Raw genomic sequence first — 17,942 nt, 5'->3', positions numbered from 1 at the left:
ATAGAAGATAGCTGTAAATACATACACCCATCCGCCAGGCAGTCTATAACATGTTAGCATAAAATCAGTGATATGTACATTTCCTCAGATTTTCTCCTTAGATAAGTAAATTTTCTTCTATTTGCAACTTTTCCCATTACTGGTTTAAGAATTAACTTTCTTAAAGCCCTCCTGATGGCAAGTGAAGTAGTACCTTTCTTTACTGGTGGCTCTTCTAGTTGAAATTCATTTTTATTTATTCTTTTTCTTCCCAAATCAGTTTTGGTTTTGTCGTCCTCAGGCACTTTAAGAGTTTCATTAGAAGCCAATTTATTGTTTATTATTAAAGAAAATGTACCAGACTTATCCTAAAATAAAATAAAGATTAGTTCACATATACAAAGCTACAAGAAATGTGAAAGATATATAAATTATGTTTCAGTAGTGTAACATGAAAATTTTATTTTCAAATTTGTTGAAACATTTTCAAAGTTATTTCTTAAGTCTCGCCCTAAAATAACTGATGGTTCTGGCAAGTTAAGTAATATTAACTAACTTGTACATTCAGTAAGGAAAACAAAAACACTTATCTCAAAGTCAGGTAAGTATATAGTTTTACCCTGATACCTAAAAACAAATTCATCATTAATGGGCTAGAGACTAGTTTGGGGATAACTGGAGAACTCTAAAACACTTACCCCTCAGTCACATTCAAAATGTGCTTTGTAAAGAAAATACAAAACATTATGACAAAATTGTTTCTTATAGATACTTGAACTTAAAATCTTGAGGTCCCACTCTAGAAACTCAACAATTGTTTTGTTACCAAAGCCTCTCAAAGATAAGCAGCATTTTTTTATACTTTAACAACTCCCAGAAAAATAGTTTTGGCCTTAACTTATAGCCTATGTATATTTAAAGATATACAGTCTACATACAGCCTTAAAACTGAGCTCCTAGTTTATCTAAACAATAAAAATCACTTAGATTTTTATTTTTTAAGGCAAATTTTATTTAAAAGGCTAGCAGGAAAAAAAAGATACTATATACTGTTATCCGGAAAGAGGAAGGGTGAAACTCAGCAGTTAAGGACAAGTCTATAAAGTAATCAAAGGTATAGTAAAGCCAGGGATTTTTTTAAAAGGCAAAGATTACTTAAATCCCTTCTGCTGGTAACAATCCACTTTAGGGGGGGGAAAAAAGTGTATGAAAAAAACAAAATGCCATTTTCCATCATAAAATCAAACACTTTATTCAGGAGATATTGATGAGATGCCTTTTTTAAATCATAAAGTAATGAGTTGTTTTTTTTTTTAAGCAGTGTTTTTAGATATCCCTAAACAGAGGATGTTATGATGAAAAACCTCCACTCTCACAATTAGTCCCCTGGTGTCACTGAGAAATAACAAAATCCTGGAATAGATAGATCACACCCCTGACAGAGGCTAAGAGTTTTCAAATACTCCATGAGAGGTTCAAGTTGTCTCTTCCCTCACTCTTAGACCTCTCAAAATGATCTGATCATTTTTTCCCTCCTTCAAATTAGACAACTTCACCAAAAAAAAAAAAATCTATCCTCCACAACTGTTACTGAAAGGAATCTTTTCTACCCTAGAGTATGTATGGTTGGAAAAATGATCAAGAACCATCATTCAAAATAAACTTTTTTATCATTAGGAAGTCTGCTTTCAAGACAAGCTTTGGAACAGTGATCAACAGTTAATCAGCACATCAGGTTAAGTTGCAAACTTCCAAACAATTTACATTTGTTATGTATTTATGTGAACAATTTCATATACTGTTTAAACCTAGCTGGTAAGAGAATCTAGAACCTATCTAAAAAGTCTATTTACAGGCAAGGACTATTAAATTAGGAACACTGCTAATTTAAATTGCTTTTTTACTATTACTTAAACATGACTAACACACTGTGGTATATAAACATACTACAGAAAGAAATATAATTCCAACTTAAATTTCCAACAATTTTCTTCGAAGATGCAGTTGCCAGAGTGATGTCTCTGGCTTTTTTTTCTTGTTTTTATTTTCCTTCACCAAACAAGACTTACACAATCCAAATCAAGTGATCAGAGCAAAAGCATGTGCTGAATAGCCAAACAAAAGTGCTTAGAGTTTGAAAGCCCAGAAATTCATACTGTAAAAATTCAAGCCCCCAGTCCCAAAAGGTCTTACCACCTCTTATTTCACAAGTCAATATCCTCTTCTTAATCTCTACCACCATTATCCAACTACCCTTAATCAAAGTCATCATCAACTATCACCTGACTCTTCCAAGAGGCTTTTCTGGTCTCTATGCCTCCAGTCTAACTCCATCTCAATCCCATCCTCCAAATTTCCAAATACATCACTCAAAATAAAAAATCAATTTTGCTACTCCTCTCTTTAAAATTAATGACTTCTCACTGCCTACAGAATAAAACCCAAACTCTTTAATGCAGAATTTAAGGACTTCAACCACCTTACCCCAACCCACCGCTCCCAGCCTCACTTCTCACCTTTCCTTGCTTCAAACTTTCTCTTGAACAATGCTTGTGCTTTCCTACACTGACTGAAAGCCTTCTCGTTTCCACGACTTTGTGCATGCTGAATCTTATCCCTGGAAGGCCAGTCCAATTTCCTTGTCCCTCACAGCTATGGACTGCCCCTTCCCCCTACTTTCAACTGGCTAAATTTTTTTTTAAGATTTTATTTATTTACTTGACAGAGACCCAGCGAGAGAGGAAACACAAGCAGGGGGAGTGGGAGAGGGAGAAGTAGGCTTCCCGCTGAGCAGGGAGCCCGATGCGGGGCTCAGTCTAGAACCCTGGGATCATGACCTGAGCCGATGGCAAATGCTTAACGACTGAGCCACCAGGCGCCCCTCAACTGGCTAAATTTTAATCATCTTTCATGGCTCACCTTAATCATTTTCATCTCCAGAAAGTATTCCCTAAACCTCCACCTATTCTCAACTTCTTGTATATATTGACTACCGCTGCACATTTCATTGTAATTATGTTTACATGGTCTCTCCCTTACTAAGGAGTCATTAAGGGGACTAGTTTTTATTCATCTATATAATTCTCAAAATCTAACACAGTTCCTGGCACAAAGTAGACATTCAACAAGTGTTTTTTACTGAAATAAATCATTTTATGCTTCTTATCCTTGCTCTTCTCCTTATTATAAGGGTGTCTCTCCCAGTTTGGGTACAAAAAAAAGTCAGATAGACCGAATAATGCATCTAAAGGATACCAAAATAGAGGTCTGCTACCAGAGATTAGACAGAAGGAAGCTACTCTTCTAGATGCTTCTTATTTACCCCTGTAGTATCAAAAGCCCACCTAATGCTGAGATGCTTCAGAGAATATTGGTGGATACTGGACTTTGACTGTCAAGATAGAAAGGATAGTTAACAGTCACTTTTTACAAGATACCAATCTCGTCTCATCTGGTCAGAGAAATGACATACAAAAGTACCTTCAAACAAAGCAGAGAGGTTTGGCTATTAGTTTACTCAGCCTATTATGTCTATATACTCTGCCTTTTTTAATTCAAACAATAATCTCTGGAGTTTACAATAAAAAACATAAAGGAAAACCAAAACCATTGTTTAAAAAAAAAAAGGATTAAAAGGCAGGCTGATTATCCTAACTATGAAATTACCAAAACTTGTACTTCTAAAACCCTTACACACTTTACATGGCATAGTACATGATGCAATTTTTAAAATAAAATATCCTTGCCATTAAGCATATGAACATTAGCAAAAAATGCATTTAATAAAAACAAGCCTCTAACAAAAAAAACCCTAACTCCACTGAATTTCATTTAGAGAGACACAGAAATACAGATAGGTACAGTGACAGAGATAGAGACAGAGCAACAGAGACAGAAATCTTTACGACCTGCAGATGTCTGAGCACATTAAGTTCCTTTTGCCCCAGAGCTCCCCTTACAACTAGCTATGGCTTGGACTTCCGAGAGCTACGTATTCTTCTCTCTCATGTACATAAAGCAGTGCCAGCATAGTTTGTGGGGTATTAGGTTCAAAGAGGTCAAATGCCCTCTTGCAAGTTCACAAAAACTCAGATTTGCACAATGGTAAGCTAAATTCAACACCGAAATAAACAATTCAACATTCTTACTAAATTAATCTTAGTTATATAAGCTATTTTAAATTATTTTATTTTGAACTAAAACATAGACTTTTTAATGTAATTTATAAGGTAGACAAAGTTAAATTCTTACAATGCTTGCAAATATGTTTTCTGTATGAAATTTTAGGTTCTGAAATTTGTTGACTGTATCCTCTTTTTGATCAATTATATCTACCAACTCTTGAATTCCTTGATTCTGCATAAGTATTTTCTTTGGAAAGAAGAAAAATAGCAATGTTTACTAAGTATATTTTAGGATAGATAAAATGCAAGTCTGATGCAATTTTAGAATTCCTTCAAATTTTAAGACTAAATAAAAATACCTGTAAGTATGCATAGTATGACCTTATTTTTGTTTAAAAAATGACATATATTTAAATAAAGGGAAGAAAAGCAATATAGTATATTGGGTAAGAGGAATCTGGAATCAGACTGTCCCGGTCTGAATCCTAACTTTTCCACCTTCTAGTTGTACGACCCTGGGCAAGTTACTTTATGTCTCTGTAAAAATAAAAAACAGTAACAGTATCTACATCATAAAGTTGTTCTGAGATCTAAATGAGTTAATATATGTAAAGCATTTTAGAGAGTACATAGTTAAGTATTCTATAAAAATAAATACATATGAGGCGCCCACGTGGCTCAGTCAGTTAAGCGTCCGACTCTTGATTTCAGCTCAGGTCATGATCTCAGCATCCTGGGATCGACCTGTGGCAGGTTCTGCACTCAGTGGGGAGTCTGCTTGAGATTCTCCTTCTCCCTCTGCCCCTCGTCCCTGCTCGTGTGCACTCTCTCTGTCTCTTAAATAGATAAATAAAATCTTTTAAATAAATAAATATGTATAAGGTAAAGTTCTAAAAAAAGCTACCAACCAACTTGGTTTTCTCTTATTTTTATTCAGGAGGAAGATTATGGGGACCTTTTTTATCTTCTATTTTACATAGCTTAATATAACTGACTTTTTATAGCTAGTGTCTACTATTTTTATAACTAGAAAAAAATAAAGGAAAAGATTAGGAATCGTCTAAACAGTAGCTGTAATGTCTTCTGCTAAGTACATTATTTTGGTTACTTCTTTAAATTCTAGATATTAGACACCAAAGATCTTGACTTATGTCTGTCATATCTTAAAATATTTAGCTCTTGAGAAGTATAAATGTAAACTGATGTAAGAAGACCCATGCCAGGGGCACCTGGGTGGCTCAGTCGTTAAGCGTCTGCCTTCGGCTCAGGTCATGATCCCAGGGTCCTGGGAGCAAGGCCCACATCAGGCTTCCTGCTCAGCGGGAAGCCTGCTTCTCTCTCTCCTGCTCACCCTGCTTGTGCTCTCTCTCTCTCTGTCAAATAAATAAAAATCCTTTAAAAAAAAAAAGAAGAAGAAGACCCATGCCAGAGAAGGTCAGAAAAAATAGCAAGTTTAGAGTTCTAAATTCACTTTACCTCGACATATATTTATAATTTCATATTTAAACCTATCAATGTCAAATCCATCTACAACCATTTGGAATAATTATCTGATCAAAGTGCCAAAGATCTTCAGAATTCAATGCTGCACATTGCTCAAGCCATATCCCATACTTTAAAATTTTAGATGAAATAAATACCATTTAAATGCATCAATCAACACTATTCACCTAGTGAAAGAATAACACAGATCTCTATGTGCTAATGTAGAATTACCTCCAAGGCATCTTTTGAGGGAAGAAAACAAGACACAAAATTAATTAATCCCATTTGTGTAAATCTCTTTTTAAGTAGGTTCTATGCCCAGCATGGAGCCCAACGCAGGACTTGAACTCACAACCCTGAGATCAAGACCTGAGCCGAAATCAAGAGTCAGACGCTTAACCAACTAAGCTATCCAAGTGCTCCTAATTTGTGTAAACTTTTTAAAAGATGTGTATGTTCCCTATATATAAATAAATATCTTCTGGAAAGACTAAAGAAACTTTCCAGTGACTATCATTGAAAACTTATAATTTTCAATTTTTTATCAATTATTACTTTTTTAAAAATTATTTTTAAAATAAATGTACCTTGTCATAATTCATGTTCCTTCAATTGCTTAATTATTAAGTTCCTTATCAAGACAAAATAAAACTTGAAGTATTACCTTATTAGATTTCTCAAGCTCTTGAACCAATGAATTTAAATTAATTTCTGATTCTGAAAAAATAAGAATATTGAAAATAAATAACTAAGCGTCTAAAAAAAATATATCACTGAATAATCATGAAACGTGTTACATTTGGGAAAAATGATTTTGACAGCACTAGAAGCACAAAGCACTTAGCTACTAATTCTACCCCCAGAGGGCAATGTTTCTGAAAAAGCCACATTCAACATCCCATGCAGGGTAAAAATGAATGACAACACACTAAATTGTAAAAAATTTCTGGTATAATTTCAGAGAAAAGAGGAAAATAGTAGTCCACTTTCTAGTCCACTTAATTATGAAGAGATACCTCTTACCTGCTATTTTCTAACCATTTTCACACAGAAAAGGGCAGAATATTTCACCTAACACTTTTAAAAACCAGATAGGACATTATAAATATACATATATATTAATTAAAAAATATATATATATAAATTAAAAAAAAAAAAAATATATATATATATATATATAGCTCTGAGCTGGAATGGAGCACCAACAAACTTAAGACCACTCCATAGGAGTCACTTTATCCCAAACTTACAAGCCCAGAGCAGAATCTACTACATTATGACAATTCAAAAAAAATACAGAAGAATAAAATTCACAGCATTATAATGTCCTGTAAGATTTCTTAATTTGCTGATAAAACTAATGCTTAGTTTGGTGGTTGTTCTTTGGTTTGGGTTTTTTGGGTTTTTTTTTTGAGAAGTCCATTTTCTACTAATACTAGTCTGAAAGTAAATGAAGGCAAAAAAATTGTTTAATAGTAAATTACTATAAAGTCACTAAAATGTTAAACTTTAAATATGTTACCTAGATCAAAGAATCTTCTTGTCACTACGGCAAATAAGCTGCATAAATTTCTTATATTCACCAACTATCTTTTTATGCATTTGTAACATCTAAATATGGATAAAATACATCTACTTACCACTTTCTCTCTTTTTTAATTCTTCCTGGGTTTTGATTAATTCTTCTTTGGTTTTAGCTAATTCAGCTTTAACTTGATTAAACTTTATTTCTAAACAAGCAATAGCTTCCTGGGGGTCAGCAAGAGATGCAATATATAAGTGAGCAATTTCAGCCTGTTTCTTAATATCAGTGACATCATCTTGAAGAGAATCAATGATATCTTCAATTCCTACATAATTATGTGCTTCCTAAAAATAGCAAAAACCACATGCCTAATGTTAACAGTGGCTTTCACTCTTACAATGTGGTACTATCTGATTTAGACAATTTTAAGAACATGTAGCAAAAAATTCACAACTTAAAATGTTTTTCAATAAAGTATATTAAAGTATCTCCAATTATAAAAAAGCTTTGTTCCATTACTCATTTTTTGTTTTACGGAATGTGAGACATAGTTCCATTAAAAAAAAAAGTCATAAGCTATAAGTCACTATAGAACAATTATGACATCAGTTCAGGTATACTTTCACTTATATGTCTCCTAAGTCTCTGTTGGGATAGCTGAGGAAACAAACCTCCATTATCACAACTCAGTCCAAGAGCCAAACCATGTCTGGGACACATAAAGATGATTTGACAGCAAGAGCCAGGACATCACCATCCCAAGCCCCAAAACTGAGTAATTAAAAAAGCAAAACAAAATCAAACAACCCCCCAAAGATATCAATTTCAGTGGAAGCAGCAGAAAAGGATAATGTTTCCTCAACAGCGGGGAATGGTCAGTCAGCCAACAAGAGCAATCCTTTTTACATATAATGCTTTTGTTTTAATCAGAGCAGTATAAGGGACTCTTAGGTCCCTCTGAAACTGTTTAACACAAATCCAAGAGAGGCATCCCATAATCAGACTAAAAGGAACCTACCTACCTATAATCAATACAATGACTCAAAAGCAACACCAAAATGAGATATAAACATAACAGACACATAATTTTTTCTACTCTAATACCTATATTTAAACTAATTGTGCTTAAATTCCTAGCAAAGCATGCTGAATAAAGCTACATAGTAAGTTGTTTAATTCTCAAGTATGTTAATGTTTTTTCATTATTGATGTGGTACACTACATGCTGGCACCAAAAACATCACTACCTAACATTTCAGTTAACATACTTTGGTTTCAACTTTCATGGCACAATCTTCATTCACTGGTTCTTCTTGAGTGTCACATTTACCAACCAAATCCTTGAAGATAGCCAAACGACATTCAGCATTTTCCTCAAGTATCTCCCGTTCCTGGAGGAGAGTTTCCCTTCATAACACAAATTAATCCCATTAAGAAAAAGCAACACTTTGTGTTTTTTTTAATTTCCAAGATTAAGGATACATGCACCCCTATGTATACTGCAACATTATTTACAGTAGCCAAACTACAGAAGCAGCCCAAGTGTCCATCGATAGACAAATGCATAAAGATGTGTGTGTATATATACGTGTGTGTGTGTGTGTGTGTGTGTATACACACACACACACACACAAAATGGAGTATTATTCAGCCATAAAAAGAAACGAAATATTGCCATTTACAACAACATGGATAGAGCTAGGGATTATAATGCTAAGCAAAATAAGTCAAAGAAAGACAAATACCGTATGATCTCACTCATATGTGGAATTTAAGAAACAAAACAAATGAGCAAAGGGAAAAAAGAGAGACAAACCAAGAAACAGATTCTTAAGCAGAGAACAAACTGATGGTTACCAAAGGGGAAGTGTGGGGGGGGGGGTCATATGGGTGATGGGGATTAAAGAGTACACTTATCATGATGAAAAAAATAAATAATAAAAATAAATTTCTAAGATTAAGTACATTATAAATTAGAAGCAAATTTTAAATCATTCACGTACAACTCTGAATCACTGTGAGGATTAGCACGTTACTTTCAAGCCCATAGAAAGGTCAGAATTCAGAAGCCACTTAATATAAGTAAGTAACTTTTAAGAATTCTGAACAAATAAAATTCTCAATTTCTACTAGGACATGAAAGAAATAACTTACTTAAAGTCAGCTTCCCGTTGAGCTAAATACTGAGTAAACTCCTGTGTAACTTCATCACGAATTTTAAATTCCAATGTTAACTTTTCTTTTCTTTCATTTATCAGTTTTTTTTTCAAGTCTTCGATTAAATCCAACAGTTTCTAAAACATAAATATTAAAGTCCTAAGAACAAATATATCCCAAAAGAAATCCTAGTCTGAGCATTCAAAAATAACTCATTTACTCGACTATAATTATGCATCCTTTTAATGATAATATTCTCACTGAAAACTATGTATTGCAGAAATTCATTAATCTGAAATATGAGGTGGGCCTCTCTGCACTTTAAAAATACACTCACAGTAACTCAAATGTCTTACTGTATGACTACATGAAGAAAGGAAAAAGAAGAAAAAAATCTGAAATTCTATTATCTACCAGGAACTACTCTGGAGAGTTCATATTTGATGCCTTTCAATCCACACAACCTCTGTGAGCTTGGTAGCAGCATCTATATTTCATAGGTGAAGAAAGTAAAGACCAGGTCTGTGGAAAGTGCTAAAGGTTGGATTTTAAATTAGTCAAGATCTAAAGCCTAAGTGTTACAGAGTAGTTACTAAGAACCCCCAAATACTTTCCAAAATGGAAAAAAGAAATGTTACATAAACTTATCTTATTTGGCTTTTATAACTATCCAAATGTGAGCAACAACTCCAAGACCTTGGAAAAAGCATAATCATATAATATGGACAATGAATAAATAAAGCAATTAACACTTGACATGACCAATATAGATCTATAATAAAATAAATTATAGCATCAGATAATAGCCTTATATTCCTTAAGGTTTCTACTTAAAGTTTCTCAATAATAAATTAACCAATAAATTCTCTCAAAGCTACAAATCTTTCAATGTCTCAATTTTATATCTGAAAATATTTTCTATAGATATCCTGACTTTGAAATTCTCTTAAGAACCTATGCTTAGTGAAATAAGTCAATCAGAGAAAGACATGTATCATATGACCTCACTGATATGAGGAATTCTTAATCTCAGGAAACAAACTGAGGGTTGCTGGAGTGGAGGGCGTGGGAGGGATGGGGTGGCTGGGTGATGGACACTGGGGAGGGTATGTGCTATGGTGAGCGCTGTGAATTGTGCAAGACTGTTGAATCACAGACCTATACCTCTGAAACAAATAATACATTATATGTTAAAAAAAAAAGAAGATAGCAGGAAGGGAAAAATGAAGGGGGGGAATCAGAGGGGGAGACGAACCATGAGAGATTATGGACTCCGAGAAACAAATTGAGGGTTCTAGACGGGAGGGGGGGTGGATGAATGGGTTAGCCTGGTGATGGGTATTAAAGAGGGCATGTACTGAATGGAGCACTGGGTGTTATACGCAAACAATGAATCATGGAACACTACATCAAAAATTAATGATGTAATGCATGGTGATTAACATAACATTAAAAAAAAAAAGAACCTATACTGAGGAAATACTTATATAACAGGACCCAGTGTTTTGGCTGTGAGAATGGTTATCAGAGTATTGTTTTGTGGTAGCAGTTATATTTAAGGAAAAGTGAAACCTAATTCAAAAGTCAATCATAAAAGATTGGTTCAATTATGGTACAATCACACAGTAACCTACTGTAATGAACAATGATGACTTGTATAAATAATTCATACTTTGCACAATTTACTTTTAAGTGAAGAAAATCAGGATACAGAAGAGTAATGTACAGTAAAAATCCATTAAGGTGAGTGGTATGTAAAGAGATCTTTAATTTGTTGCCCTTTTTTTTTCCAAACTCTACCATGATTAATACTTTTAAAATTTCAAACAACCACATTTTCCCAATGTTTAAAACAATAAGCTGTAGGGGCATCTGGTGGCTCAGTTGTTAAGTGTCTGCCTTCGGCTCAGGTCATGGTCCCAGGGTCCTGGGATCGAGCCCCGCATCAGGTTCCCTGCTCAGCGGGAAGCCTGCTTCTCCCTCTCCCACTCCCCCTGCTTCTGTTCCCTCTATTGCTGTCTCTCTGTCAAATAAATAAAATCTTTAAAAAACAAACAAACTAACAATAAGCTGTAATGAGACCTGAGCTGAGATCAAGAGTCAAGAAGCCACCCGGGAGCCCCTGTTTACAGCAGCAATGTCCACAATAGCCAAACTATGGAAAGAGCCCAGATGTCCATCAACGATGAATGGATAAAGATGTGGTGTATGCATACACAAGGGAATACTACTCAGCCATCAAAAAAATGAAATCTTGCCATTTGCAACGATGTATTATGCTAAGCGAAATAAGTCAATCAGAGAAAGACAATCATCATATGATCTCACTCATGGTGGAATTTAAGAAACAAAACAGAGTATCACAGGGGAAGGGAGGGAAAAATAAAACAAGATGAAATCAGAGAGGGAGACAAACCATAAGAGACTCTTTAACACAGGAAACAAACAGGGTTGCTGGGGAGGGGGGAGGTAACTGGGTGATGGACATTAAGGAAGGCACGTGATATAATGAACACTGGGCATTATAGAAGACTGATGAATCACTGAACTCTACCTCTGAAACTAATAATACACTGTATGTTAATTAATTGAATTTAAATTTAAAAAAATAAAACAATAAACTGTAATGATTAAAGAAGAAATGTGGGAAACCTAGAGAAATCTACACGAATGTGGGAATAGCTTGGGAAACTGGTTTATTTTAATAATTGTCAACAATTCATTTTTTATCATTGTTAGCATATGATGTTTTTGCTAAAAAAAAATCTTGTCTTTCTAGCTAAATGAACCCTAAGTATTAATATGCTAATATCAATGTATCTCATAATGATTTTTAATGCCAATTAAAATGCTAATAATATAGGGGCGCCTGGGTGGCTCAGCCGTTAAGCGTCTGCCTTTGGCTCAGGTCATGATCCCAGGGTCCTGGGATCGAGCCCGGCATCGGGCTCCCTGCTCAGCGGGAAGCCTGCTTTTCCCTCTCCCACTCCCCCTGCTTGTGTTCCCTCTCTCACTGTGTCTCTCTCTCAAATAAATAAAATCTTTAAAAAATAAAAAAAATTTTTTTAAATGCTAATAATATAAAGGAAGCAATCTAATCAATTTCATTTTTAAAAGTTAAATATTATAATACACTTTGATGAAATTTTTATTTTATCAATGTTATAGGAAGATATGCAGTTACACTATGTAATCAATTATAAACTGTAACATTATTTTTCTCTGGTAAATTCAGAAATTTTACTAACATTTCAACTTTAATCCAACATTATATATGAACTTCAGCTTTGAGAAGATCAATACAAACTAAAATAGGACGACTGATCACTCCTTTTGTCACTGAGGTAAAATATTACACCACAGAGGTCCATGGTAAACAAGATCCCATCACATAGTAACCAGATAAATTGGGACTAGGATCTGAAGCTTTCATTCTCATTTCCAAACAATACAGGTGCAATGATGGCTTTCAGGGACAATGAAGTAAATTATTAAAATGAGAATATATAACCCAATACATCATCCGACTACTTGGACTTCTACAGTCCAAGGGTCCTAGGATGTGAGATTTGTCAACACCATTAAAGCACACCCATGAGCACAAGGTTACCAGTGTTCTAGGACAATGGTAAGAAGACTCCATATATATAGATGTAGTTATGGCCAGTTAATGAGGGGAACCAGTAATGTGAACATGAGCTAAATATCAGGATTAACACAATGTAAATAAATGTGTGAACTGTATTTGGACAGAGGCTAAAGTTACCACTGTTCAATCTTACTTATTTACCATAAATATGACTAACCAATTCCTGTTTTGAAGAAAAAATAATTGGTACTGGGTGGCTATTTTGAGTGCTTGTACTTAAGATTGCAAACTAAGTTTGGTGGAGTATGCCAAAATCATTGAGTGAAAGCATACTGCAGTACAAGATATTCACAGGTCTCAAAGTATCATCCCACAGGTGATATACTTTTACAATGAAAAGAGATCTGAAACACAATACCTTAACCAAATAAGCAAAACTTAGCATTACCAAGAATGGGGAAATCAGACATCATGTGTGTCCAGATAGGATACAATAGGAAATTCACAACTTGACCTATATAATAGTGTAATCCTGAATCATGAAGAAAAATCAGAGAAATCCAGATTGGGGGTATTCTATAAGACAACTAGCCTCAACTTCTCAAAAATATCTTTGTTAGATCACAAATAACTAAAGAAACATAAGAAACATGACAATCAAAAAGCAACTTTTTAACTTTGGTTGTAGATTAAAAACAAAGTGGCCATAAAGAACATACTGGGATCACTGAAGAAATCTCAATATGAATAGTGTAACAGATTATATTATTCTATCAATGTTAAATTGCTTTGGTATGAAAATGGTCTTGTGATCATAAGAAGTAGGTCTACAGTATTAGGAAACATGCTGAAGTAGTTAGTTGTAAGGTATCATTCATTATGTCTATACCTTGTTTTCAAATGGTACAGGCAAAAAATCTGTGTATTCACATATGCATAAGGAATTAAACATGGTAAAGTGTTAACTGACAAATCCAATGGGTTTTCATTGTACTAGTCTTCCTGTGGGTTTAAAATTTTTCAAATTATAAGGGCGCCTGGCTGGCTCAGTTGGTACAGTGTGCAACTCTTGATCTCAGAGTTGTGAGTTCAAGCCCCACATTAGCTGTAGAGATTACTTAAAAATAAAATCTTTAAAAAAAATTTTTCTTTCAAAATATAAAGTTGAGATATATAAAAAATTTAGCATATTGTTGAAGAAAAATTGGAAGACAGGGAGCCTTAAGTATTGTTAACTCTAGCTTCACAATAATAAGCCAAGCTTAGAAGTATGAGTTCATAATACATACTCTCTTCTCCTCGTAGCTAATGAAAGCCTTATCTTCCTCCAATGTTTTATCTAGATCTTCATCAGTAAGTTCAGTTTCCACATTTTGGTTTTCTTCACCTTTTTCTAGATCCTCAGTTAGATCTTCATCTTCCACCACGTCTTCCAGACCACTTTCCCATGAAATTGTGGATCTTTTTACATTTAATATTTTATTAACTGAATTATTAATGTCTAATAATACATCTTGAGAAGACTTGGCAGGTCCAAATGATTTCTCCTGAGAAGAATATAAAATGTCTGGAACACAAACCTGTTAAAATATCCAATGTGACTTTTAAAACAGAAAAGGAAAAACTGTCAACTAAAAAATAATTTCATAAATTTAAGTCAAATGACAATTCTAGTGTTTAAAAAAGACCTATGCAAACAAACATACAAGAAGGACTCCTAGCAGAAGGGCTTCCTGATTAGCCACTAAGTAAACTAGATGGGTGGCAGAGCAGACAATTCATTACAAGAATACTCGTAATTTGGGGGCGCCTGGGTGGCTCAGTTGGTTGAGCATCCAACTCCTGGTTTCGGCTCAAGGGTTGTGGGATAGAGCCCTATGTTGGGCTCCACACTCAGCTTGGAGTCTGCTTGGGTTTCTCTCTCCCTCTGTCTCTGCTCCTCCCCCTCCCATGCTTTCTTTCTCTCTCTCCTCTCGCTCATTCTCTAAAACAAATAAATAAATCTTAAAAAAAAATATAATAATACCAGGGGAAACTTTCAATCTTGTCACATGTCCTCTTACTTGGTCAAACATTTACATTTTTAATTTTCAATTATTTCCTAGGTTTACAGTTGTAAGTGCAAAATGTATTAGCTATGCTGAGAAAAAACTGGTTCATATTCTAATAAGAGACTTAATGAATTCTGCAGAAATTTAAATATATTTACTTTTTGTGCAATGGCTGAGAATTTCAACACATTGAGCGTTTCATCATAGGCAAAATAACATTGGCTGATGTTGACAATCATGCATATTTTCCCTTTACCATTAAAAAAACTTTGAAAATAGTGGGTCAGTTTACTTTCCCGGAAAGGCACGTGCTGTTGAAACCTATGGAAAAAATTTTCAAAAAACTCTAAGTTAAAACAAATCTCATGAAGCCAGAACGCTAATAAATTTTACAAAGAAATAATTAATCTACCTATCAAGGACTTCTAGGTTAGTGGTTAGCCTATAAAAGTCATTTTCTGTTTATTTATACTATTTTCTTTAAATACTGCTAATAATAACACTAACAATAACTCACTAGACAAAATGTTAAGAAAATCACATTGAAGTGGTTGTTTTGTAGTGTAAAGCAATTTTACAATATATGCCATGAAACACCTTTACTAAAAATGATAAAGGCTAATTACAATTTACTCAGCCTAAAACGCTAATTAATGCAGAAATCTATCACATCTAGAAGAACACAATAATTAGTAAGAATAAAGTGGTTGTAGATGTTAAGCCAGGATCATGAGAAGCTTATTATCTAAAGTGTCTGTTGACATATACTTGCTATGGAAAATAACGTTTACTTGATGAGTCACTGGCATCAACTGACATTGTTTTTTATTTCAATTTTTTTTAATCCAAGAACTCTAAGTATTTCTATCATAATTCATGTATAGCCATTACATAAAAGCAGGTTAAAAACAAAAAACTTTCTAAAATTAGAGTTGAAAGTTTAAATATTAACACTTAATATACCCATAGCATGGTGAGGGCTGTGAATTGTGCAAGACTGTTGAATCACAGATCTGTACCTCTGAAGCAAATAATACATTTTATGTTAAAAAAAAAAAAAAAAGAAGAAGAAGATAGCAGGAGCGGAAGAATGAAGGGGGGGAAATCGGAGGGGGAGACGAACCGTGAGAGACTATGGACTCTGAGAAACAAATTGAGGGGAGGGGGGTGGGGGGATGGGTTAGCCCGGTGATGGGTATTAAAGAGGGCATGTATTGAGTGGAGCACTGGGTGTTATACGAAAACAATGAATCATGGAACACTACATCAAAAACTAATGATGTAATGTATGGTGATTAACATAATAAAATAAAATTTAAAAAATATACATATATACCCATAGCACTTCCAGCAACACTTACTTTGACTTTTCACTGTTTTTCAAAACATTGATACACTTTCCCAGAGTCAATAAAGAAGTGTTGATATTCCCAGTCTCTCTTAACCTTTCCCCTTCATTCTGTGTCTTCATGCTTCTTTCTGAACCAGCAAGATCACATAAACACAATCTGAATTAACCAAAAAAAAAAAAAAATATATATATATATAAAGTTCTTCAAAACAAAACAATTCAAAATAATTACAACTTTTTTTTTAAGTGAGAGAGAGACAACATTAGTGGGGGCTATGGGGTAGAGGGCGCGGGGGAGAAAGAATCTTTAGCAGGCTCCATGCTTAGCATGGAGCCCGATAACGGGGCTCAATCCCACACTCCTAAGATCAAGACCTGAGCACGTAATCAAATGAGCCACCCAGGAACTCCCAGAATAATTACAATCTAAAGAATGCTCAACTTACTCACTGACTCGCATTACACGAGGCATTTCAGAATCTTCAATCTGTAATATTCTAATAGTGAATATGCTGTGACTAAAAGAAATATAGAAAAATCCAATGTTATCTTTCATTCTTAATTTCTGTATTCTAAATAGGCAAAGCAAGCATCTAAATCAACATCTATTTATATCCTAATACTAACCATACCTCCAGCACTGCACTTCCCAACTAGTTGCCAGATATTTCAATCCAGTATTCCACTATCACCTACATACCAAACTCCCTAAAACCAAATACCTTATCTTTCATTTAGCCCCAAATCTTTGAACCCTCTCCTCTTAACATTCCAGCTTCTATTAGTGAAATCACTTACAGTAAAAGCTCAATTTACTTGCAAAGATCATACTATTAGTTAAAATGGTATATATGCTAATTTTCTTTTAATATATACCTAAAGTAAAGCATACATTAGCCCAAATATAGGCTAATCTGGATCATATACTATCTTCATGGCATACTGAGCTTGGGGGACAGGGCTCTTTCCTCCTTAAGAGACAACCTGTTTTAAATATCTCACTGCTTAAACTTAGTTCCTTTTGTCTCTCATGCCTCAATCCCTTCCTTCAAAAACATCATTCCTTAACCCCTTGAGATGCATATTGTAGGTAATTCTTAAAATACTGAGGTTAGATATTCACATAAAGAATAAAAATACCTAAGAGACTTCATGCAAATTACTAAATTTTGTTAGAACAATAAATAGTCCTGATAGTCTTATGTGTTTAGTGCTCTTAACAAAATATTTTTTGTGCCCATGAATTCATTTAACATATCAGAGAACCTACTGCCCACTTTAATCTTAAATTAGTTGTATTTACAATACCACAGAACACCCTGGGTGCTTCAAGCTCAAACAGCAGGGTTTCTTCTTTACCTTCTACTAGAAGCATTGTTCAGCTTTGTGAAGGCAACACTCTGGTGCTTTATTCCTAGTTTTAAGAGTCTATATGCTTCTTTGGAATCAGATACTTGAATCCACTGTAGATCTTTGAAAAGTAAAGAGGACACATACCACTTTATAAAAACAGCACTTGCTATACAATGTAATCTCTTTAGAGATTTGCAACCTCTTTTCCCAAAGACACATAATGAAATCTTTTAATAACATCCCCTAGGTTAGGTGAAAGCCACTCAGGTATTCTATATTCCACTAGAAAAGAGATACACAAGAGGAGGATATTATAATTATTTTCCAA

General features: G+C 34.2%; 1 protein-coding gene across 7 annotated transcripts in view; it reads right to left on the bottom strand.

Moving 5' to 3' along the window:
- The window catches only part of KIF20B (kinesin family member 20B), an 85,658-nt gene that overhangs the window by 53,207 nt on the left and 14,509 nt on the right, over positions 1–17,942 (bottom strand). For 3 of the 7 annotated variants that reach the window (XM_027597175.2, XM_027597177.2, XM_027597176.2), the window contains exons 9-19: positions 17,621–17,732; positions 16,708–16,779; positions 16,272–16,418; positions 15,069–15,231; positions 14,149–14,439; positions 9,268–9,407; positions 8,382–8,520; positions 7,229–7,457; positions 6,253–6,305; positions 4,231–4,350; positions 194–347 (exon numbers count right to left, since the gene is read on the bottom strand). In XM_027597175.2, the coding sequence (XP_027452976.1) occupies positions 194–347; positions 4,231–4,350; positions 6,253–6,305; positions 7,229–7,457; positions 8,382–8,520; positions 9,268–9,407; positions 14,149–14,439; positions 15,069–15,231; positions 16,272–16,418; positions 16,708–16,779; positions 17,621–17,732 (1,620 nt within the window). The remainder of the gene's footprint in view (positions 1–193; positions 348–4,230; positions 4,351–6,252; positions 6,306–7,228; positions 7,458–8,381; positions 8,521–9,267; positions 9,408–14,148; positions 14,440–15,068; positions 15,232–16,271; positions 16,419–16,707; positions 16,780–17,620; positions 17,733–17,942) is intronic. The other 4 variants (XM_027597178.2, XM_027597180.2, XM_027597179.2 and 1 more) reach the window with 3 other exon arrangements.

This window comes from Zalophus californianus, chromosome 15 (genome assembly GCF_009762305.2).
Source record: "Zalophus californianus isolate mZalCal1 chromosome 15, mZalCal1.pri.v2, whole genome shotgun sequence".
NCBI lineage: Eukaryota > Metazoa > Chordata > Mammalia > Carnivora > Otariidae > Zalophus > Zalophus californianus.
This window is presented reverse-complemented; position numbering and strand designations above follow the sequence as displayed.